The 24,256-nt window shown below is 40.6% G+C and overlaps 1 protein-coding gene across 1 annotated transcript; it reads right to left on the reverse strand.

The window, feature by feature from the left end:
* Positions 1–200: 200 nt before the first annotated feature.
* AKIRIN2 (akirin 2) lies at positions 201–20,515 on the reverse strand. The gene is made up of 5 exons (XM_055136700.1): positions 20,145–20,515; positions 4,783–4,926; positions 3,125–3,274; positions 1,129–1,200; positions 201–878 (listed from the first exon to the last, which is right to left on the reverse strand). The coding sequence occupies exons 1-5, from the start codon at positions 20,377–20,379 to the stop codon at positions 868–870; spliced, it is 612 nt and encodes a 203-aa protein (XP_054992675.1). The 5' UTR covers positions 20,380–20,515; the 3' UTR covers positions 201–867.
* Between the last annotated feature and the right edge of the window lie 3,741 nt (positions 20,516–24,256).

Consider the following 24,256-nt stretch of genomic DNA (forward strand, 5'->3'; position numbering starts at 1 on the left):
CAAGACCTCTCATGAGATGCTCTTGCACCATTGAGCTACCAGATCCCTAGCCTAGCTAGATCTTTTCAGACTGATGTTAAATCTTATCAGAACACTGACATCCTTCAATCATCAGGAGAATGCTTATACTTAAAAAGAAAAAAAAAAATCCTTGCTTTATTCAAACACCAACCCATCTGTACATTAAAAACCAAGCAGACTAGAAGTAAATGTTTTATTCTTTCAACTAAATTCCAGTACTACAAGGGCAATAAAACAATGATACACTGGGGGGAAAAAAATGCAGCAATAAACATTTGTTAAAAAGACCGATAGAATAAATAAAAACTACCCCCAAAAAATCATATAAACCCATTCTGAAACCCCAAGAAGTCCTGGAATACAGAAATGCCCTCCTCCTTCACTATTTCAAAGGAAGCACTGCAGGCTATTTGCTTAATAAAGTCCTGGGATTACAGTCTAAATTATTAATAACTGGTTACAGCTTGGTTGTAGTGCACAATTAAAATCACACTAACTTCATCCGAAGTGTCATTCTACAGTTTTATTTACACAACCAGTGAAGGGCATGTTCTTAGAATACCAGCTTTAATCCTTTTCAAACATATCAACGTAAGAAGCCAAATTGTAATGATACAGCAAATGAGGCCACTGGTATTAATACAGGTAGCAAAGGTCCACATCCAGGCGATATTAACATCAGGGAAATTTCCAAAACCAGTTGCTGCCTTAGAGTGGTTGCCACTGACAAAGCTTGAAATAACCTGTATTCACAGGGGGGTATTGGCATTGCTGCATGTCATAATTGGGACCTCTTGCAACAACTCAACAAGGAACAAGGCAGCCCAGAAATGCAGAAAACGTGATTCATGAGACATCTAAAGGGAGAGGGAAAAAACAAAATTAGTGTCAAGTTCAATCAGAGTTCAACCCCTATAACATCTTCAAACCCAATACTGCTGTGGCATTTAAATAACTACAAATAAAGTGCAACAACGATTTTCTGCCTACTTTCTCTGGGCTTTTTTTTTTTTTTACAGCTCTCTATTAAAATTCTCTTCCTGGCATGAATATAATTCTATCTTCTTAAAAGATTATTTTGCTTTCAATTAAAGATGAAATACTTACAACTAGCAGGCTGTTCTCCATATCGTCGCATTATCTGATCATGTGTAAACTTCACAAATGCATCATATTGTTCTATAAATAAAGTACATGCCAATGACATCATTAGCAAAAGTCAGTATTAGAAATAAATAAACTCTAAAAAAGGCAATACTTAAGAAACAACCCTCAATTAGACATTCACAAAACCTGTGTTATAGAAGAACAATGGGGAAAAAAAAAAGAGTTTAGGGCTTAATTTTCATTGAAGGAGAACTACACAAGGCTGCCATTTCCTTATAGAATCAAAATTTTTAAAAAATAGTAATTTACTACAATGAGACGAAACCAGACAGTAAAAACTTAACAAAGTAATACTCAGAAACATCCACCAATGCAAATCAAAACAAGCAGGTTATCACCTCACACCTGTGAGAATAGCCTATGCTCCCCCCACTCTCCAACAGTGGAAACCACCAGCGTTGGTAGGGCTGCAGTGAAAAACCCCCATTTGCTACTGGTAGAATATATAGGTCTGCTTCCATGGAAAATTGTATGGAAATTTCTCAACGAATTTTAACTAGCACTCCCATATGGCCCCATCATTAACTCAACGAGATATATGCATAACTCAATAAGATATACATAATATGTTCCCTGTACTGTTACAAAAGCCAAGATGAAAACTATCCAAATGTCCAAATGCTGATGAATGGATAAAGTTGTGCTATTATATGCAATAAAATACTTGGCTATAAGATAAAATCTTGCCTTTAGTTATGACAGAGCTAAAAAATCATTTTACGCAAAGTCAGAGAAAAGAAAAAAATAGGATAATCTCACATGTAAGGTATATGCAAAGAGAACATAAAGTATCTAATGATGATAAACCCTTCAACTTTGTAAAACTAAGGTTAATTCCCAGCATCCCATATGGTTCCCCAAGCCCTGAGCAAAGCCTGGAATAAGGCCAGAGTACTGCTAGGTGTGGCCCAGACAACCCTGCTTAGTTCCCCCACTCAAAAAACAACGGTGGAGGGCGGTCTCTTGCACTTTGGTGGCAGAGAAGCATTAACTACACCAAAAGCACAAACATTAACACGATGATAACCATGTTACCTCACTGCAATTTAAAAATAATACAATTGTGTGTATGTTGGGGGAGGGGCAATCCACCTAGAGGCTATTCAGATGTTGTAAAGATGTTCTATAAACAAGCAAATTATCTTGTCTACATTAGCACCTTGATTTTATTCCTTACTGACTGAAAAGTATAGAATAACAAAACTTTCTACACTCAAGTTGTAAACCTTTGCTACTGGAGAGACAAAACAAGGGAATACTCTAAAATGACATACGCAACATAATTGGGTCAGTTAAGTTTTAGACCAGAGATCCTTGAACTTATTTGGCATACTTTCCCTTTTCAGAAAAAAGAAACCAACCTTCCTTAAAGAAAAGACTACCCCACCTAGCCAGTGGACTACCCTAATTAGTCTACTAACGCCCCAGCCACCCTGACCCATCCAGCAAGCACTAGGGAGCTGTATCACCTGCTCTGAGAAACAGTGACTTAGACCAATACAATAGCAAAGTTATGAAAAATAAAACCCATATCAAATTGAGATCAGCAAAATTTCAAGTTTTTAGAATAGGCTCCATCAAAACGAAGAATACTGTTGCTGATTTACAAAGTTAATACCATTTCTGAAGACACCCGTAAAATTCTCAGTAAAAAACTGATACAATGTACAGAAATGGAATTTACTTATGTTTTTGAGCCAGACCCAGCCATGCTCAGGGGTTACTCCTGGCTCTGCACTCAGTAATCACTCCTAGCAATGCTCAGTGTACTATACGGGGTGCTAGGGATTCAACCCAGGTTGACAGCACGCAAGGCAAGCCCCTTATTCAATGTACTATTGCTCCAGTCCCTAGACATGGAATTTAACTGACATGACATAGCCCTGAGAATAATGCATTTCTTACATGAAATTTCTGGAAGACTCTAATCTCATACCTGCAAGTTTTGTATTCAGTATTTCTTCATATTCTTCTCGAACTTTTTCTTCACGTTCTTTCAACAAACGTTCACATATCATCCCAACCTGCCGTAAGGTGAATAAGGGCTGTTCTTTTTTCAATGGTGAGGATGTAGCAGATGAAGTCCCTATGTGGAAAAAAATAAATCGCCCAACTTAGAGCCATCACAGAAAGCATCTCCTAACTGATGAAGATTTATCTGAATCTTCTCAACATTCACAATATAAAACCACAACAGTGAGTGAAGAGAACTACAAAACACAAATCTAAACAATTTTGGTTTTAACTAATGATATTAGATAGGAGATCACTTAGTGAAAAAATAATAAATAACATTCAATATTAACTTCTACAGTTCAGAGTTCATACAAATCATAAATCCACCTGTCACCATCAGAGTGAGCCATTTCATACAGTTTCTTCAAAAACATGTTTTTTTTGAACATAAAATACTACTGTATTTCAAAAAACATCCTCATTAAGAAAATTGAAATTACCCTGAGAACCCTAAATTATCATCGATACACACTGCTGGCAGCACTCTATACAAATACACTCATTTGCTATCAACTGTTTGTCCTGCTGTGTGTGTTATCTGCCTCTGGTACTCCAATTCCTTCCCTCACTTCCTCTTTTTAACATGCATGGCTTGGGCCAGTTAATTATATTGTGTCTAATACCAAAATAGAAACATTATACACATTTGCAAATGATCCCCTCCAACAAAAGGTAGAAAAAGATACAAATAGGACCAAAATAATCCATATCTTAGGCATCTATTCTAATAAGTAATGCGAGTACATCTGTTGAGGGACATTCTTCTATATATTAATGAGAAGGGCTGGAGTGATAATTCAGCAGATAGGGCATTTGCCTTTTGCACAGCTGACCCGGGTTCAATTCCTTCGCCCCTGTCAGAGAGCCTGGCAAACTACCTAGAGTATATTGCCCACATGGCAGAGCCTGGCAAGCTACCCATGGCGTATTCGATATGCCAAGAACAGTAACAAGTCTCACAATGGAGACATTACTGGTGCCCGCTCAAGAAAATCGATGAGCAACGGGATGACAATGATAGTGATTAATGAGAAATTTGAGTCCTAATTAGTGAGTGTTTCAGCAAATCCATAAAACAGTAGTTTGCAGTACACAGCAAGGTGTGTGTCAGATAACTAAGAAATTTTTAATCTACGTTTTATGACTAACGCTTCTCCAAGTCCACTGAGGGAATATTATATACAGGTCTTGAAGTCATATTTATAGGACACCACATACAATTTGTTTAAAAATACAACAGAAGAGGGGGCAGATAGTTCAGTGAGATAAATGCATGTTTTACATGTGGAATTCATGGTACAACCAAGAATTACCCCCGAGCCCTGAGCCAGGAGTACACCCTGAGCAGATTCAGAGGTGGATCAGAAGCCACCCCCCGCCCACCCGAAAAAGAGGAAGGGATGGGGGCGTGAGGGGATTCAACGTCCCAGAAACTAAAAAGCAATTTGGGGGCCACAGTGATGGCTCAAAGGCTGGTGTGCATGCTTTACATGTAGGACCACTGAACACAAAACATACCTTGGATTACTTTGTCCCCCATAGTAAGCTACTCTTACACTTACTGAGGTTTCTTATTACCTGGTGAAACTGGTCCACTTAGGAGAAATGCATGTGGCTGTGCATCAGAAGTACAACAAGGATCAGTCTGTTGGAAACTAGTTTCTAAATGTCTTCTCTTCTGCATGCGTTTATATTCTTGTTTTATGTTGTACAGAATTTGTTCTAAAAGAAAGAAAGTTTTAATGTAACAAAAGAATTTTCAAAATAAAAAATATAAGACTGTGTTTACAATTATTTAAGAGCTAATTTACTAGTTATCTTCAAATATCCAGAAAATGGAGATTCTGAGAGCATTTTGTCAGCTATTACAATTTATTTTGAGCACTGATTCCTTACTAGGCACTGATTAGCAAAAGAAATTTTTAAGTTTTTCTAAGTAAAAATAAGGTAATTTGTGGATTAAAACAGCTATCTCATGAAAGTCCCAAATTTAAGGTTCCATTTACTCATCACAACATATGTAGAAATATTTTTCAAGAAAGGGAAGAGTATGCACATACAAGCACACCAGTAGATCAAAAAAATAAAAATCACTACATATTACATGGTCATGATCATTAACATTAAGCTCAACAGAAGCTATGAATCTTATATTATTAACAGCAAAGTGAACTGGGGAGCAAAAGTGCACATGAAATGCTTGGTATGGGGGGTGGAGAGTGCAGCAGGTAGGGCACTAGACTTGTAGACGGCTGAACCAGTTTCAATCCCCGGCATCCCATATGGTCCCCAGAGCACTGCCAGGACTAATTTCTGAGTGCAGAGTCAAAAAAAATGCTTGATATATAAGATACTCAGATGCTGGTATAAACAACACAACAGTGCTAACTCATGGGGTAAAATCATATCCAGTATATTCTCTGGTTTAGTATGATTTATTCTATGAAGATTTCTAATTAAAAAAGGTTCTATTTGGCCTCCAAAGAAAAATACCTCCCTAAGGTTATTCACTCCCTTTCAAATATACTTTTAAAAGCAATTACCATAGCTTTTAAATTAATAAGTTAATGCAAGTGAAACTATGCTGTTTATCCATCCCCATCCAAAGCAAGATTAAATAAAGATGAAAATTCAGTAGCCTGAGAGAGTACACTTCGTAAGGTGCTTGGCTTTATATGCAGGTGATCAGAGTTTGATCCCAATAGTTCTCCAAACGAGAAGTGATTCCTAAGTACAGAGCCAGGAGAAAAGCCCTAAACATTGATGGCACAAAAACCATAAAAATTTAAGATGGGAACCAACAGGCCAGGCAATAAAAGATTCATAAATATACTGGAGTGGGGTGGAATTTTATCACTCTGTAGTGATATTATTCACTTAATGAACTCAAGGCCTGGAGAGAGAACTCAAACAGCTAAGTTCATGTTTCACAAGCAGGACTTGGTTCAATCTCTGGCACCACGATTCCCCTCTCTCCCTCCACCCCACCCCCCACCCCCAGCACTGAGAGCTGGGAATATCTCCCTTCCCCACCCGTCTCTGCCACTGCTGGGTTAAGTCCCAAAATCAACACCCCAAAAAAGCTGCCTCAAAATTCAATTGAAGCCTACAACAATCCTCTGTAGAAATAATAGTGGTTTCCTTAGTATACTTCATTCTCAAGATTCTTTCATCACTTTATGCTGTTTCCCTAGTACAGAATAACTTTAAAGGGATTTTAAGTCTCTGGGGGACCATCAACTAGATTTCTAAATATTCCAGGATATGCACTATTTTAGCTGGGGTGAAGGTAAATGGGTAGGAGGTAGGAGGCTAAAGAGGCATGTTGAAAAATGTCTAATCATGATGAGGAGTGCTTCAATATTTTTGAGAATGATATTCTTTAGAACAATCTCCTTCAGATCTCTTTTTATAAAATAGTTTGTGATTTGGGCAGGAGCGATAGCACTGTGGTAGGGCATTTGTCTTGCACTCGGCCAACCTGGGTTGATTCCTCCGCCACTCTCAGAGGGCCCGGCAAGCTACCAATAGTATCTCGCCTAGCAAGCTACCCGTGGCGTATTAGATATGCCAAAAACAGTAACAAATCTCACAATGGAGACGTTACTAGTGCCCGCTGGAAGAAATCGATGAGCAACGGGATGACAGTGACAGTTTGTGATTTAAAAACGTTACCAGTGTAAGCTGCTTGCCTTGCATATAGCCAACTTCGGTTCAGTCACTGGCATTCCTTATGATCCCAGGAGCACTGCCAGGAATGATTCCTGAGTGCAGAGCCAGAAGTAATCCTTAAGCACCAAGTGGGTTTTGGCCCAAAACCCAAATACTTTCTATCAGCGAATAAGCTATTCAAGCAGTATAAACAGGCTGCCAAAGATTTGGAGGTGTTGGAAACAGATACTACAAGAGGTCAAGGCAACTGCTTGCATGCAGTAGATTCCCCAGAGTTCAATCTTCAGCACACTGTAGGATGCCCCTCTGCCCAAGCACCATATGGTTTGGCCCTGGAGGTCACCAGCATGGCTGGACAACAGAGGACTTACTGCATACCTCTTGGGAGATTCCACCCACAATTTTTTGTTTTTTGAAATTGGACATAGTTTGACAAAACTAGTACAATATCACATGCAATCAGGACAAGCATATAACATTTACAGAAATTTAACAAAACAAGCATTATTCTAAAAGGCTTCAGGTTCTGAGCTTACAGACAACAAGCCTCACCCATTTACCACTTTCTTTTCACTGGTACCACCATCTTGATTTAAAAGTGCCATAAATGTACTAACTCAGAGTAATCTAACTCTAACATCTTTTGTAAATTATTTGTTGTTCTCAAATAACCTTAGTCTTCCTTGTGCTTTACAAAAATCAACCAAATCACAACAAAGATGTTACCAAAAGAATGGTGGTAACTTTGATATTCTCAAACAAGATCTAACCTCAAATTAAGACATTGTTTCAACTTTTTAAAATTTAGTTTTATAAACCTCAAGCCCTTCTAGTAGACTCTAAGATAAGACTTGGAAACATTTTACTGATTTAAAGTACAATTTGAGGGGCTGGAGCAATAGCACAGCGGGTAGGGCGTTTGCCTTGACGTGGTGAATCCGGGTTCTATTCCCAGCATCCCAAATGATCCCTTGAACACCGCCAGGAGTGATTCCTGAGTGCAGAGCCAAGAGGAACCCCTGAGCATCGCTGGGTGTGACCCAAAAAGGAAAAAAAAAAGCACAATTTGATAAATGTCAGATATATATATATCAGAACCATTGCATTTATTAATTTTTATTATCCTAAGGAGTATGCTGATGTTCCAATACACCACCCTCTCTATAACCATCTCCTGTCACTAGTCTTTTTCTAAAATTTCATACAAATGGAACCAGAATGTAAATAACTGTGTTTTAGAGTCATACCATGTTGTAAAAATTGAATTCCATCCTTTTTTATTAGTGTCATTCCACTCTGTGTAAATACACAGATAAAAACCTCACAAAACTTACCTCCCTCGCTGTTGGTTTTTTTTGGTGGGCTCCCCCCTCGTGGTGCTTTAGGGCCCCAGAACACTCCCAGTGAAATTCAGCCCACATATGTACATAATGGAGTTGGTTGAGCCCCCGTCTTGCCGGGAGACAGCAGGCCTACATCATGCAGTGCCTCAAGCTAAGTTTCACTCCTTTAGCTACCTTTTGGTCCTCTACTTATCATTATTGTTATTAACATTTAGTTTTGAGGTCACACCCAGCAGTGCTCAGGGGATTCAAGGGTTCAAATGCAATGCAGGAATCAAACCCAGCTATAAAAGGCATATTATACCTATACTACCTGCCATACTTTATCTCTGGCACCCCCTATTCTTTTTTGAAAATGAAATTTAGATTATTTCTCTTGGGGCTATGATGTATAAGGATTATTAATATTCAAGAAAAATTTTAACTGACCAAGTTTTTCTCTTTAATAATTTTCTAGGCATGAGACTAGATGGCTTGGTAATATGCTAAATGCTAAGTAACTGATAAGCCATTTCCCAGATAATTTTACCATTTTGTATCCCCACTAGCTACATAAGAGCTGCACCTGCTTCAATTCTTTGCCAACATTTGATACTGTCAATTAAAGACTGTGAATGTACTGCTGTATTGCTTTCTATTAAGCTTTAGTGTGCCTTATAGTGTCGAAGTGTCATCCCTAACATGAGATTAGCAATGTTAGGTGATGAAGGGTTCAATTGGATTTGACTGAGAACTCAGTAACAAAGAGCTAACTGAAAACCTCGTCTCAGTTCGGTTTTTAATAAGCAATTTGAAAGACTGTAACTAAGGAATTTCCCAATTCTTATATCCATTATTCATTTCTAAGCACAACCTACTTTTTAGGCTGACCTCAGCTGCTTCTATTCCAGGTAATACAGCCTTCCATGTCAAAGTTTCTGTATTTTTTTAGTCTTAAATTACTTAAATCTAACCAACTCTTATAAAACTAGCAAATGGTAACTTATTCATTCCCTCTATTACACCTGGTAGTGTTACAGCATTTGTAAATATAGTATATAAGAGAAAAAAATCATTTCATTTATATGATCAGTTGTGAATTCAGGTTTTAGTCATATGCCTTCCTATTTGACTTGTGAAGCAGTTAGAATTGGCAGCAAACAGCAAAATTAGCTATTAGAAATGGTTGTACTTTCAAAACCTAAGAACCAAAATGAATCCCCCAAACCCTTAAATAGGAAATATCAACGTCAGCACTCACTCCTTTAAAATAATATAAGAATAAACCAATGACAATGCCTTGTTAAACATAAAGAAAAACCCAACCTGGTTTGACCTTGACCTTGAGTAAGAGAATGCAGACCAGGGAATGCTGGGGAGGGGTTGGGGATGAGGACAGAGACACACATGACACAAACAGGCTGCCAGGAAATTGACACTGGGTTGCAAGCAATGGGTAAGTATGCACCAAACCCATAGCTGTCAATTAACTGGGGCATGGATGTGAGGAAGGACTTTAAACATGAGTGGACACAGGAATGAGGGAGGGTCGTGGGCCCTTTTGTGGCAGTGGTGGGCAATATCTTTGTACATCAGCACCAGAAACTTGAACACCATTCAAAGCCTATAATTTAAAATGAAATTAAAAAAAAATTTAAAAAGAAAATTCCTGGCTTAAGACAATAAGAATAAGCCTATTTTCAAACTTTCTTACTTTTTACCTGTCACTGATTCAGAAAGCCCAAACAATACAAGATTACTAAAAAAAACGTATTTCAAGAGAAAAGCACAAAATTAAGGATAAGGGAGAAGGGAAATAAATCTTCCTGGAGCACAAACTAAAAAAGTGGTATGTGAAACTGAGCTTTTGTTCCACACCTGTTGTACAGCCTTGGAGTTCTTATTGATATAACTGCTGGAACAAACATTAATTTCACATTAACAGTTTTTAAATTAGGTATAAAACCATTTCCTAACACCTTATATCCCATGCTATTCATTTATTTATAGTATCTTTGAAACCAAAGAAACCGTTCCAAATAAACAAATTTAGAGCCCCAGAGAAAGTACAGTGGTAAGTGTACAGTGGTGAGTGCCTTGCACACAGCCAACCCAGGTTTATATAACCACCTGGTCAGCTTAATGTCACCCAAACCCCCAGGAAGAGGGACCGCTGAGCACAGAACCAGGAGTAAGTCTTCTTGAAGCACTGGTGTGGTCCCCCCCAAATGGAAACAAAAAAATCCCAAATCTAGAACTAAATTCTTAAGCATGAGCATGTTGGGCCAGAGAAATAATATAGCAAGCAGATAGGGTTCTTCCCTTGCACATAGCTGACAGGTTCAATCCCCAACATCCAAACAGTCCCCTGAGCACTGCCAGGAGTAATTCCTGAGTGTAGAGCCAGGAGAAACCCCTGAGCATTGTGGGATGTGGCCCAAATACCAAACAAATATGAGGATGTCTACTTTGTAAATTAAAAACACTCAACTGAACTGCTCCTGAAACCCATCTTTGTAAATAGACCATTTTCCAGGATTATCTGTTTAGGAACTAAACAGTTCTTATCTAGCAAAGAAGTGATTTTTCAGAGGATCAGCTGAAGACATTTTCCATTCATTCTTGCTACCTTTTGCTTTTAGTTTTTGGACCACACCTGATGGGGGCTTTATATGTGGGAGACCCCAGTTTGCTCCCCACACAGTCCCAGAGTATCACTGTTATTGACTTCTGAGCACTGCTGGGTCCGGGGCCCTCCCTGACTCCACACCACAAAAAAAATTAAGTGATTTTACATACATAAAGTGGTAAAACTCTTCAGCTGATGAGTGGCTGTAAGTTTCTAAGTGCTCTAAAACAGTGTTTCTGAACTGTGTACCACCCTGTGAGCCATATGGCCCATAGGTCCACCCTGTGGAACCCCAGGATATTCCAAGGGGGAACATAAGTGTGAAAACTCTTTTTTTTTCCTTTTTGGGTCACACCCGGCAATGCACAGGGATTACCTCCTGGCTTTGCACTCAGGAGTTACTCCTGGCGGTGCTCAGGGGAACATATGGGGTGCTGGGAATCAAACCTGGGTCGGCGGCGTGCAAGGCAAACGCCCTACCTGCTGTGCTATTGCTCCAGCCCCAAGTGTGAAAACTCTTTAAATGAGAGGGGCTATGGTAAAAGGCTGGAGTGGGGGGTGGGAATTGGTGGGATGAGGAACCGGAAATAAGGTTGAAAGAGGGCTAATGGTAGGAAAAAAGGTGGAGAAACACTGTAAACCTCAGTGCAGACTCATTAGTGCACAGCACCACTTGGGAGCTGTTAAAATGTAGATTCTGAGGGATGGAGCCTGATTGGTTAAGTTTCTCAAGAATGTGCAGGAGATGCTGCCAGTCATTAGCATGGCTATAATTTACTTGTAGCTACGGCCTCGTTTTAACTTCTAGCTCATACTAGAACTATGAGCTTATTTTAGTAGGTTGGTTGATTACAGGGCATACTGGGAAATGGAGGTAAAAAGAATGAAAGAAGTAAGGGCTGGCATTATTACAAGCCAGAAGAACTTAAAAAGTTTTAATTTAAATTCATTGTCTTTTCTCAGTAGCATGACTCTTCTATGTTACCCCTCCCAAGCTGGAAAATATTCCATAAATCCACTTAAATCTTAATTGAACCTACACTAATGGAGACTCAGTATGTGACATTAACATACACATTCATTTATCCTTTTAAAAAATAACGAAATCCATGACTATCATTATGTAACAGTGAACGGTGCGCTTCTCTATTTGCTTTACATTAAGATCACCTCTCACATACTACAGCAAAATGCACATATGTTGCAGAAAACACTGATCACCCCCCAGATATCCTTTGCTTATCTTACATATTTTGAAAATTGTATTTAAAATTTGAGATATAGTATTAGACATATCATGTGTATAGCGGGGCAAAGCATTTACCTTGCATGTGGAGCACCCAGATTTGATCCTTGGGACTGCATATGGTCCCCAAACCCTGCCAGGAGTTGTCCCCAAGCACAAAGTCAGGAGTAGCCCTGAGCACCACCAGGTGTGTCCCCAAAACCAAAATAGAAGTAAAAAAATTGGACAAAAAATTCTGACTTTGGCAGAAAAGGAGAGATCCTAAAAAAAATGTAATAATAAAATGCTCATATTCCCCTTTGCCATAACCAAGATAAATGAACTAGAGCAAAGAATAACAAACTTACTTGACCTACTGTCCCTCTTTAAAAAAAAAAATTACAGGCTCTCCTGAAAAATCTCTTTAAGCAAACAAACAGCACCCCTCCTTCTACCAATGGGACAGTGTCACCCACATTGGGAAAGACTGTTCCAGAGCATCATCTCAAGACATCATTTCAAGTGGAAACTGAAGTCAGAAGCATGCATATGACTGCTTAGGAAGTTATTTAGTAGTTGTGGAACTGAATCTGAAATTTAAGGAACATCTAGGGTCGCAGCAATAGTAGAGTACAAAGGGCATTTGCTGACCTGGGTTCAAATCCCTGGCACTCAATATGGTCCCCCAGCCTGCCAAGTCTAAACCTTAAAAAATAAATAAACAAACAAACAAATAAATACGAAGGAATTCCTAAGTTTAAGGGTCAGATGAAGCAAAGAGTAGCCAGAGCAGGGGAAAACAGTACCGTCCCAGAAATTATTTGAAAATGAAAAAGTGAGTCAGCAGAATGAACATTGTAAAAAAAGATGAGGATTGACTGTGTCGCCATGGAAAGCATTGGTGGCCTGACAACTGTTTAAGGCACAACAAATACACTAGGAATGAGTTGAGAACTGAATGGAAGCAAATATAACTAGAAACTTTCTGTCTTTGAAGTGGAGAAATTTGGTCAACTCTGAGAGGAAAACAGGAATGACATATAGAGATTGAAAATACTTAAAGTCATAGGTGAAGATTCGGTTAAGATTTTTTTTTAAATTAAATAAACCATTACTTGATGGCTTCCATTTATTTTAGAAGGCAACGTTAGTCACTGAAGTGGCAGCAATACTGGACCATGTTCAAGTCCTACTGGAGATTGTCTACAGTATATCTTTGGCACTGATAGACAAAAAGCTCTTTTTTGTCATAATAATAGGAGACAGATGCTATTATTATGTGCATCAATTTCTAGGTGAGAATAATTAGGCTTTGCTTTGTCTTCTAAATGTCACATAGATGTAACTGAGCAAAGCCTTATCTAACATCTATCAACTGTCTTCTCCAGTACTGACTCCATATCTAGGCAGTATTCCACAAGTACCAAAAATTAAACCACAATAAAGCTCAGTTTTAAAAGAACATGATGCTACAAAACAGGTATTACTGACACTGATACTTCAGAAGCTAAAAACTCCAAACTATTGTCTGTCAAGAAGGCGGTAAAGTCCTGGAACTAAAATAATTGATTATAACCAGTTTTGAGAAATCTCCATGCTCTATCCACTTACTTATATAAAGGAACTGCCTCCTTTTAGGCTAGGCATCAGTATTCAATCAGAGGAATTATTCTAAATTGTTAGGTAAGGGGCCAGAGTGATAGTACAGCAGGTAGGGCATTTGCCTTGCACCTGACCTACCTAGGTTCGATCCCTGGCATTCCATATGGTCCCCTGAGCGCCACCAGGAGTAATTCCTGAATGCAGAACCAGGAGTGACCCCTGAGCATCACTAGGTGTGACCAAAAGAGCCAAAATAAATAAATAAGCAAGCACGCAATTAGGTAAGCATCCCCATCCATATAAAACTGGTGAGAATTTGAGTTGACAATGTACTTTGGGTCACTGATGGAACTGTTACAGTAAGCATCAAGTTCCCCTCTTATGTAACCTAAAACTTTAAACTATACACTTCAAACTATATAGTTTAATACTTTAAACTAGCTTTGCCACTTATGCTTTTCCATGTTTTATATGTTTTGGCTACACCTAGTGATGCTGTGGTTACTACTGGTTCTGTGCTCAGAGGGTCACTTCTGTCAGACTCAGGGGACCATATGGGGGTAGAACCCCTGTGTCGGGTGCAAGGTAAACGTCTTACCCACAACAGTATCTCTCTGGCCCCAGAGAAATATATTTTAGCATTAGGAACAAGCAACTTACAACAAAAAAGCAAAGTTTTAAGGCCAGTAATGTTTGAAAATTGTTTTTCTACAATCTTTCAAACTCCACTGTATCCTATTCTTCTATCCTATTATTCTGCTAGAAAGTTCAACTAGAGCATTATTCCGCCTTTTGAAAAAGAAACAAAAAAAGCCAGCTCTTTCAGTCTTTTCCTGACTGTCTTCTAAGAATTAACATGAAATGACAATGAATGCTAAACCACAGACATCACAAACTTCAACTTCATCAGCAGCAAGATTCAATAACCATTTGAATGTTTCTTTTCTTTAAATTTCCAAGGACAACAACATTATGATTTTTAATCAGCCAATTTCAATACTGATGTGAACCAAGTTCACAAGTAACTAATAAAAGGTATGCAAAGAAACCATAAAGGTTACAATTTTTCTATTCAATTGCCAAGAGTATTAACAGTGACAGTATCAGGCAGTTTAGTCTTTTTCCTCCTCTAATCATCAGTTAAGGATCTAGTACTAAAATTTTAAAGCTTGAACATGTGACTTTGTAATAGGTATTTAAAGTTTTAAGAAAAGCCTGTACAAGGGCAAGAATGATAGTACAGTGGGTAGGGGATTTGCCTTGCACACAACTGACCCTGGTTCAATTCCCAGTACCTCTTGTGGTAACCAAGCCCAGTCAGAAATGACCCCAAAGCACAAAGCTAGGAAGAAGTAAGCCCTGTGCATTGGCTGATGTCATCCAAAACAAAACAAAAAAGAAAAGTCTGTATGTATAGTCCTAGAAATTAAAAATTAAGCAAGTCCATCAATGAATGGAAAAATTACAATTTAAGTAAACTCAAAATGTTGCAAAGTACAAGTACTTATCAGGATATCTGCCTATGACAATTACTGATGGCTTCAATTTTTATTTATGTTTTGTGGCCACACCCAGTTTCTCTCAAGGATTACTCCTGGCTCTGCATTAAGGAACCATTCTGTGGTATCAAACCCAGAATTGACACAAGCAAAGTAGAAAAATAATCTTACCCTCTGGACTATCTCTCCAGACCTACCTTCAAAATGAAGGAAAAAAATTAAATTAACTATACCATATGAGGAGCTGGAGCAATAGCACAGTGGGTAGGGCGTTTGCCTTGCAAGTGGGCGACCTGGGGTTCGATTCCCAGCATCCCATATGGTCCCCTGAGCACCGCCAGGGGTAATTCCTGAGTGCAGAGCCAGGAGTAAACCCTGTGCACCGCCGAGTGTGACCCAAAAAGCGGAAAAAAACAAACCAAACCCATACCATATGACAAACTATAAGCACACTAAAAACCATCCCCGGTCCCCCCAACTATACAAAGGTTAAAAGAACTACCTTCCAAAAAATCTACCATTTCAAGATTACATAATCTGACATACTGCAAAATTCTGATAAAAGTGTCCAAAAGACCAAAGCTAACATACTTTATTTTCAACAACAGGAAAGTACTGTTTCAAAGTCTGTACAATGCAGTATTAAATACTATACACTTGAATCTTTTAAATAAAAAAACATGGTACAGAACAAAGGGATAGGGACTTTCATGTTAATAAAAATTAAATTTGAATGCCAAGGGACAGAGTTCTATAATAGTGCTTGCTGTATCACTATGCATTTTTTTTGGGGGGGGGGGGGTCACACCCTTCATGCACAGGGATTATTCCTGGCTCTGCACTTAGGAATTACTCCTGGCCGTGCTCAGGGGTGTTTAGGAATGAACCCAGGTTGGCCCCATGCAAGGTAAACGTCCTACTCACTGTGCTATCGCTCCAGCCCCACTATGCAGTTCTTAAGCTCACATTTTTTCATTTATCAAAGTAGAAAAATATTGGTAAACAGTTCTAAGATTCCTACACTTAGCAATTAGAGACAGACTAAAATCATTTGTATAAATCCCTTTGTACTATTTGATGGTGCTAGATCAGTAGTCCATTCTTCAAAGACTTTTTTGAAAGTAGGTAGTCTTCTCAAAGCAAAGAAATTTCCTGTAGTTTCACTTATAGAGAACATTCCAGGAGTCAAGATTATTAGCACAGAGCTAACAAAAACTGCAGAAAGCTCAAGTTGGTGGTTAATTCAGTTTTAGGTATTTGAAAAGACCCAATACTGTAATTAAAGAAGTTGAACTAAACCCATGCTTTTACTCTGCATTCTTCTATAAAAGAATTTCCTATTCAAATACAAAAAATACTTGAACCTTCCACCTGAATCTTTTCAACCTTTCAGTACAAAAGCTTTCCCTTCCCTGGGTCTATATGAACACTAAGGAAAGATCTATGTAAGTTATACACAGCATGTATTTTTTCCTCTGAAACTATTCAAGGAATTTATTATTTTGCTTTACATGACAGATTACCTCTCTGTAGCAATCATCTATGATAAAGAGAGGCGAACTCACTCTGCCCTTTTTCTTAAAAAGACTTAACTTTTTCTATTTTTAAAACAAAAAAGTTAATAACAAATAACTACACTTTTCAAATGAACATAAGCTTACAGGACTCTTAGGTGGGTAATTAACAGACCTATAAAATAACTGCAGCTTACATATATAGGCACAAATAAAATATCGGTTTTAAAATCTAAAATACAAAGACCATTACAGCTTATTTGCCAAATCCACTGAGAAGCAACTAACAGCTGTCTAAATAACCACAAAATATTAAAAACACTCTGGCTCAATATAAATGACATCTTAAGTGAAATTGAAATGCTGCCTCCTCCAACAGACATCTCATTTGTTTGCCTAGAACCATTTATACTTCACTTAAGCCAGCTGGTGTCTCTGTTTGCAGGCATGCATCAATGTCGACAGAACAATCTAAGTTCCTGTAAACCCTTCCCCATTCACAAGCTGCAATTTCCATTTTTAATGGCAAGTTTCCAGCAAATACAATGAGTCCTTACAAAGGAATTTTAACTCTTCATACAACTCAATTCTTAAGACTAGGGCAATGGTAACAAACAAGACATAAACAATGTATGAAAAGGGCCTCGTAAACTCAAATAGATTGTCCTGGGACAAAATAATCTCTACCAAATTCACTATCATCAACCAAATTCACTATACTATATTGAAAAACAATGTGTACAGTTTGAATGTTTTTTTCTTACAAATATTTATTTTTTAATTTAATTTTGCTCCTGGGAATGTCATGACAATCTCCTGACTAAATGGCAATAATCTGAGTTGTTTCAATAAGCAACTGAGAAATGAAAACTGAAAACTCTTGTTTTCAACTAACTTAACCAGCATGAATACTGAGTAGTGACAGAACAGAGACATCTATTTTCCCAGGTGTCTACCCACCTCATTAGTTCTCCCTCTTTCACTTCCAGGAATATTATAAGCCTCACTGCTGAGACCCCTAACCCAGGAATAGGCAAATCTTTCTGTAAAGGGCAGAGGGAAAATTAAGTTTGTCATAACTCGTCTATTGAAGCCTACAATGAACAATAGAGAGGGGGGGAAAAGCAAAAAGCACCCTGTTTCAGTAAAATATTGACAGCCCTCATTCCCCCCCCAACTTATTTTAAGTTCCACTCACCTGAAAAATACCAGTTAAGAGTCATCAGGTCAAACTTTAACTACGGTTTAAAACATGCCCAAGTTCCTGAAACTTCTAGTAATACTGAAACATGACCTTAGCTACAGATCAGAAGGCTCTTAAGTACCCTGAGAAGAATATTAATAACTAAAATGTATATACTGTAAAATTAAAACTCACAGAAACGAGTTTATACAGAGCCCAAGTCATTCTGGTAAATCACTTTCCACTTCAATCAACCCTTAGCTACTTATTTCAGCAAAGGATGTATGGCTTAGCCATTGTTTTCAGGTTTAAGAGTCACCACTGTTGTAACAGAAATCTATAAACTAAGTGCATGAGAAAATTACTTTTTAAAGTTTGAGGACATGAAAACTGGACAGTTTCCAGATGCCTGCACAACATAGCAGCTCTCCTTTTAACATTATTACAAAATCCATACAGGAGCAAGCCCAAATTGACCGTGTAAGCACAAAGCCAAATTCAAAGACAGGTAGCATGTCAGTCAGTTTTTTAAAAAGGGTCAATTTCAACAATGCAAAATTTGCAATCTTAACAGCTCTCAAGTAAATTTTATGTTACTTAACAAGAAATAGCTCATTTCTACCAGATTCAATAAAAATAAAATGTTACAATTCAAGTTACGATCAAGCTTCCAGAGCAGATAAAAAAAAATCTTCGAATACTACAAAAAAAAATACTGCGGTATTTTTGAAAATGTAAATCTGAATCATCAGGCTTAACAACTGAAATAATCCCAGTCATTTTACTACTTTGTTACTGTCCGCTTAACTGAAATTGGAGAAAATGCTGTGCTAACCAATCCTACAAATAATCAATGCAAAGGCAAATTCATCAGTTCTTTCTCAGTGAGTCCCCTGTGAAGTGAATATAAGTGTTACAGACCCCAGCTCGTTTATATAAGCTCACAAGATTTTAGTTTAGTAACTCCAACTCCCAACATAACTCTGAATTCACCACCTCCACAGAAATTTACTGCTGGTTGGTTAGAGCTATTTAAGTGGCCTTCTTAAAATAAGAGTCCATGCCATCATTTCAATTTTCATTTATAACATTACACTAAAAGGACTATAATACAATTCACCAATTCTTAATACTGGTCGCTTTAAAAAAAAAAAATCAATAGAAACAGTTACATCAGTATCTTTCTGGGTATAAAATCATGTGGAAAATTTCCTCCGAACACTCACACTCTTGACAGTGCTTGTGAGGCCAAACATCAGTAGCCCCAAAATAATAATAATAAAAAAAAGGAGCTCATTTAGTAGTATCGGCATTTGAGACCCCTCCCCCCATGGTGCATCTGGAGACTACGTGAAAACTCTTAACCTGGGAAGGAGTGGGGGAGGGGGAAAAGCCCAGTAGAAGGAACGACACTTGCTTTCGGCGTGGAAGAAGTCACCCAAGCCATCATCACCGAACTCTCTAGCCCCAGTATCAAAACGACCCGGGAGAAAGCCGGGTCTACAGGTCCCGCAAGCCACACCTCGGCGGGCGGCGCACAAAGGAGAGCGGGTGAGAGCTACTGCGGACCCCCGTGGCGGGCATCAGGGGGCACAGCGGCCGGGGCGCGGGCCCCCGGCTCGCCGCGGAGCCACAGCTAAGGCCCGGGCTCGCCCCCGCCGCCGGGACGCCCCCCGCGCCGCCCGGCCCTCCCCAAGCCGAAGGGTCCGGTAATGGTGGGGGAGGTGGGGGTCCCGCACGCGCCGCGCGCTCCCAGCGCCGCGCCCGCACCCGCCGCTCCTTTGTTGCCGCCCGTGCCGGGGAGCCGGGTCCTGACTCAGCCCCAGCGGCGTTCCCGGGGCTGATTAATGACAGGCCCCGAGCGCCGCCCCGCCCGCCACCTCCCGCCGGGCCCCGGCCAGCGACATTCGAGCCACCAACGCCGCCCGTCTCGGGGGGCCGCTCCGGCTCAGCGTGCCGCGCCCCCACCCCCGAGCCACACGCTCGCCTTCCGCCTTTCCCACAGTCCCCGCCGTCCCTCTCCTCCCCCACCACACACACGGTTGACCCCGGCCCCGTCCTATTGTGTCTCCGAGGCGGGGAAGGAGGAGAGGGGGGACACACGGGGTGCTTCCGGAACAGAATCGGGGTTCCCGAGGGCTCGGCGAGGAAACGAGCAGTACCCCGGAGCGCCGGGGCTGCCCCCCGCCCCCACCTCCACCGGCGGCCGCAGCCCGCGGCCCGGAACACCCCGGGGCGCCCCCACCCGCCCGCCCGCCCGGCGGCCGCGGTCGCGGTCGCGGTCGCGGTCCCACCTGTGGTGAGGCGGGAGGAGACGTCGCCGAACGGGGACGGCTCCATCCGGAGATACTTCTGGGGCGAGGCGGCGGCGGCCGAGAAGGAGGCGGCGGTGGCGGCGGCGGCGGCCGCCGGGGAGGCGGCGGCCGAGGTGGGCGCCGACAATGGCGCACATCGCCGGCGCTTCGGGGACGCCGGGCTTAGCAGCGGGTCGAAATCCAGAGTCCTTTTCAGCGTGGCTCCGCACGCCATGGCCGGGGCCGCAGCCGAGGCGCCGGGCTCGGGCGGGGCCGCGGAGGGGACGGAGCGCCCGAGCGCCCGAGCCGAGAGCCGCCGACGGGCCGGCGGGGCGCGGAGAGGAGCGACGCCGCCGCCGCCGCTGCTGCTGCTGCTGCCTTCGCGGCAGGGGCAGTGGCCGGAGGCCGGCCCGGGCGGGAGCGGGAGGGGCGGCAGCGGCGGCGGCCGCGCACGCCGACAGCGTCAAGGGGTGGGGGGGCTTCTTCCGCCGGCTCGGGCGCCGCTCCCCCGGGAGAGGCTCCGGCCGCTCCCGCCGTCCGAGCGAGCTCTGCGCCGCGCCTGAGGTGGCTCTGGCGTGGAGACCCCGCTCCCTTCGGAAGTCGGTAGCAGCCCCGCCAACTGGGAGGCTGGGACGCAGCTACCAAGGGCTTCTCCAGTAGGGTCGGAAGCTAGCGAGCGGCGATCGCTGCGGAGAGGTGGCGAGGGCTGGTGGTGACGGCAGGAGCTGCAGAGAACACGTCCAGTCGCTTCCCCCTCCACGAGACGACTCTTCCACCCGCCGCCGGCCCCAATATGGCGTCAATAACAACGCCGCCGATTCAAATCCTGCGGCCTCAAGGCGCGTGCGCACAGAAGGGGGGAGGTGTAGCCCTACCCGAAGGTGCATTCTGGGAGTTGTAGTGTTTTGCTGCAGGGAGGCCTGAGCTTAAAGGCGGTTAAGAGTGACTCTGGGAAACTACGACTCCCGTCATTCAAAGCGTGTGAGTCCGAGTTCCGGGTAGGAATTTAAATCCCCCTACACAGATTGTATGGAAAAGGAACTAAGCAAAAGAAAAAAAGAAAAGGCTCTGAGAGTGAGAGAGGAAAGCCGACCGTGGGGGAAAGCCGGCTTAAAAGACAAAAAAGAGAGACCTTTAAAATTCAGGACGTTGCTGAGCTGATACGTTCCCACAGTGATTTAACAACCGAGAAATAGAAAACTAAGCCAATTTCACAGTCCAGTGCCGGTTAATTTGGGTAAATAGGAGTGTCAAAAACAAAACCTTTCTCCTGGAGGGGCTAGGAAATAGAGATGATGGAACCTATTCAGTACAACGAGAGCGAGTAACAGTAATAATAGTTGGTTTTAGCTAGGCTCCTTGAAACTCGATGCTTTGCCCTTCCCAGGTAATTGAATGTGTCTAGTTACTAAATTCTAGAAAGCCAGCTTTTTCCTATAAATGAATAGGACATGTACGATGCACATGAAATCGTATTTTGTTTGGGATAAATAAGCGAGTGATACCAGAAACTGTACTATTTCTAATGAAGATTGGTGTATAGCTTGTGGGTGGTAAAAAGACAAAATATGTAGAGGATATAGGACCCATTTTGTTAGAAAATAATAAAACTTTCTACAAAGCTGTTTTAATCATGTCCCTAAAATAGAAATCAAATAAAACACTAAAGTTAAAATTTATTTATGTAAAAATGTTAGTTCTCTGTCTATGGAAGCCCTCCAGTCCAACACAGCCATTATTATCAAATGATAGTAGAAATCAAACATTGGCTTCCAGTGTTTATTCTTTGTTGATTCACTAGCTGAAAGCTATTTTTGTTATATAAATTTGTCTATTGGGGAGGGAGTGATAATACAGCGGGTAGGGCACTTGTTTTGGCCAATGCTGGTTCCATCCTCAGCACCTTATATAGTCCCTGAAACCTCCAAAAATGATCCCTTGAGTGCAGAGCCAGGAGTAACTCCTGAGCACCAGTAGGAGTGACCCAAAAGCCAAAAAAAAAAAAAAATTGTCTACAACTTTGGACGAAAAGTGTTTTTATTCTCACTTCATAGAATTGCCCAGCACCTCAAATACCAGCAGTCCTGCTCACACTTTGTATCAAAGACTAAGCTATGTTTATTTTAGGAATACAATTTCAAATTTTGATTTTGAAAAAGATCAGGTTTTAATGTTATATCAGCCTAAGCCTGACACCTACATTTTCACTATTATCTAAACTTTTCATGAAATGTAAAATGAACAGATACACACATTTTGTGTGAGTAGGAAAAGTAAGCTTACCCCATAGAACATAAGTAATTTATATTCCTAGCAAATCTTCTGATATTAAGACTTGACCTTACGTTGTAGGACTTACATCAGAGAGTGCTAGGAGTTGAAATGTGTCTCCTCAAAATGTATGTGCTAAAATACATTCTAAATAACCCCTGGTATCTCAGAATGTCACTATTTGATAATAGCACAATTTCAAATATAATTTGTTTAGATGAGGTCATATGGAAGTAGGGTGAAAAGGAAATTTGGGCCACAATTGGGCAGAATAATATATGAACATGAAAAGAAAGGTTGAAATGTTGGCCGACAGCCAAGGAAAGCTGAAGACTGCCAGCAAAATACCAGGAACTTAAGAAGCTTGATGCTGATTCTCCCTTTCAGTCCACAGAAGGAAGAACCCTGCTGATAACTTATTTTCAGAGTTCTAAGTCTCCAGTACTGAGACAATAAAGTTCTGTTCTTTAAACCTTGCAGTTTGAGATATTTTCTGGTTATCATTCAGATATACTGGCTAATGGCAAATGAGGAAAGAGTTATGTTTAAAGGTGGTGGGAGATAGCTAGGAGACTTGACATTTGTCATAATGGCTGCCCGTGTGATCACCAAGCACAGCACACACACACAGGCTTTTGTAAGATTAGCGGTGACAGAGATGGGACTGCCTCTCCTACCAATAATTTAGGAGCCTGGTCAGAGGAAGGGGAAGAAAACCTTTCCTAGTCACCTCTCTGTATTCTCTCAGCTAAATACTCGTATTCTCCACTTACTTCTTATCTTTTAAAATTCAGACAAGCTTTTATAGCCTCTCAGAAGACTCCTAATGCTACAAAGGTAAACTTATTTTTATAGATTTATATCTTTACAACCTTCATCGTATTGTAATTCACTCCGTTTCTTTCACCCTATGTTCTTTGCCACTTTCCGACAAACTAATATTTATAAACATGTTTTAAATACCGTATACAGCTGGTAGTCCACATTATCCTTTACTTTTAAGACATATGCTAAAATAGGATAGTGACCCTTTTAGAAGAGGGCTGTTGGGGGAAAAAAATAACCTGAAATATTTCTTAGACTAAAAAATAAAAATAATACTTTAAAGCCCTAAGTCTTAACACAGTTTGGGAGTTTTTATTTTATTGATCAAATAAAGAAGACACATTGACAAAATTGAATCAAATGTGAAAATAAAGTGTCTAGTATAGCTAATGATTCCAGTGACCTGCACAGATCTAAATTGCTCTTTTATAACCACAAAGTCTATAACAGGTTTTAAAGGCTTGACATATTTAGAACAGATTTGTCAAAATCTAGCAACTATTTTCTAATTTGCAAAATCTTACATGTGTTTGAAGAAAATCAAACTACTTAAGCATGCTGGTCTTTGCTGAGTATTAGACTGTTAACACCTCCCAAAATATTCCCCAGCATCTGATTTTGATGAGTCATTCTTTGAATAAGCCAATAAAACTAGACATAGTTGGTTGACAAAAAAAAAATCTCATCATGATGAACCTGAAGATCTTTTTTGTACTCTAATCACTTTTAAACAATTTGTTCTGACATCAATACAGATAAATGCAAACCTGTAAGGTGTGAAGAGATGGTTGCTGACTTTGCATACTGTGTTTGAGTAATCATAGGCTCAGCATTAAGAAACAGCAGTGCTAATTCTGGAGTCACTTCAAATCTATATTCAGAACAAGCATTGCCTGAGGGTGGGGGGGAAATTTTTTAATCATTGTGCAAATGAGTGCAGTAGAGAAGAATAGACATTGTAATTCCTTCCACATAAGATTTTTGTATGCTGGCTGGAATCTCTTCTTAAAGGCATT

The sequence above is a fragment of the Sorex araneus genome, chromosome 4 (assembly GCF_027595985.1).
Source record: "Sorex araneus isolate mSorAra2 chromosome 4, mSorAra2.pri, whole genome shotgun sequence".
Classification (NCBI taxonomy): Eukaryota; Metazoa; Chordata; class Mammalia; order Eulipotyphla; family Soricidae; genus Sorex; species Sorex araneus.

Excerpts from the sequence above, each read along its gene's own strand:
- AKIRIN2 (XM_055136700.1), bottom strand. The coding sequence starts at position 20,379 with ATGGCGTGCGGAGCCACGCTGAAAAGGACTCTGGATTTCGACCCGCTG. Across the intron at positions 4,927-20,144 it reads CTCCTCCCGCCTCACCACAG|AACAAATTCTGTACAACATA; the intron begins GTGGGACCGCGA and ends TCTTTCTTTTAG. Across the intron at positions 3,275-4,782 it reads AAGTGGACCAGTTTCACCAG|GGACTTCATCTGCTACATCC; the intron begins GTAATAAGAAAC and ends TTTTCCACATAG.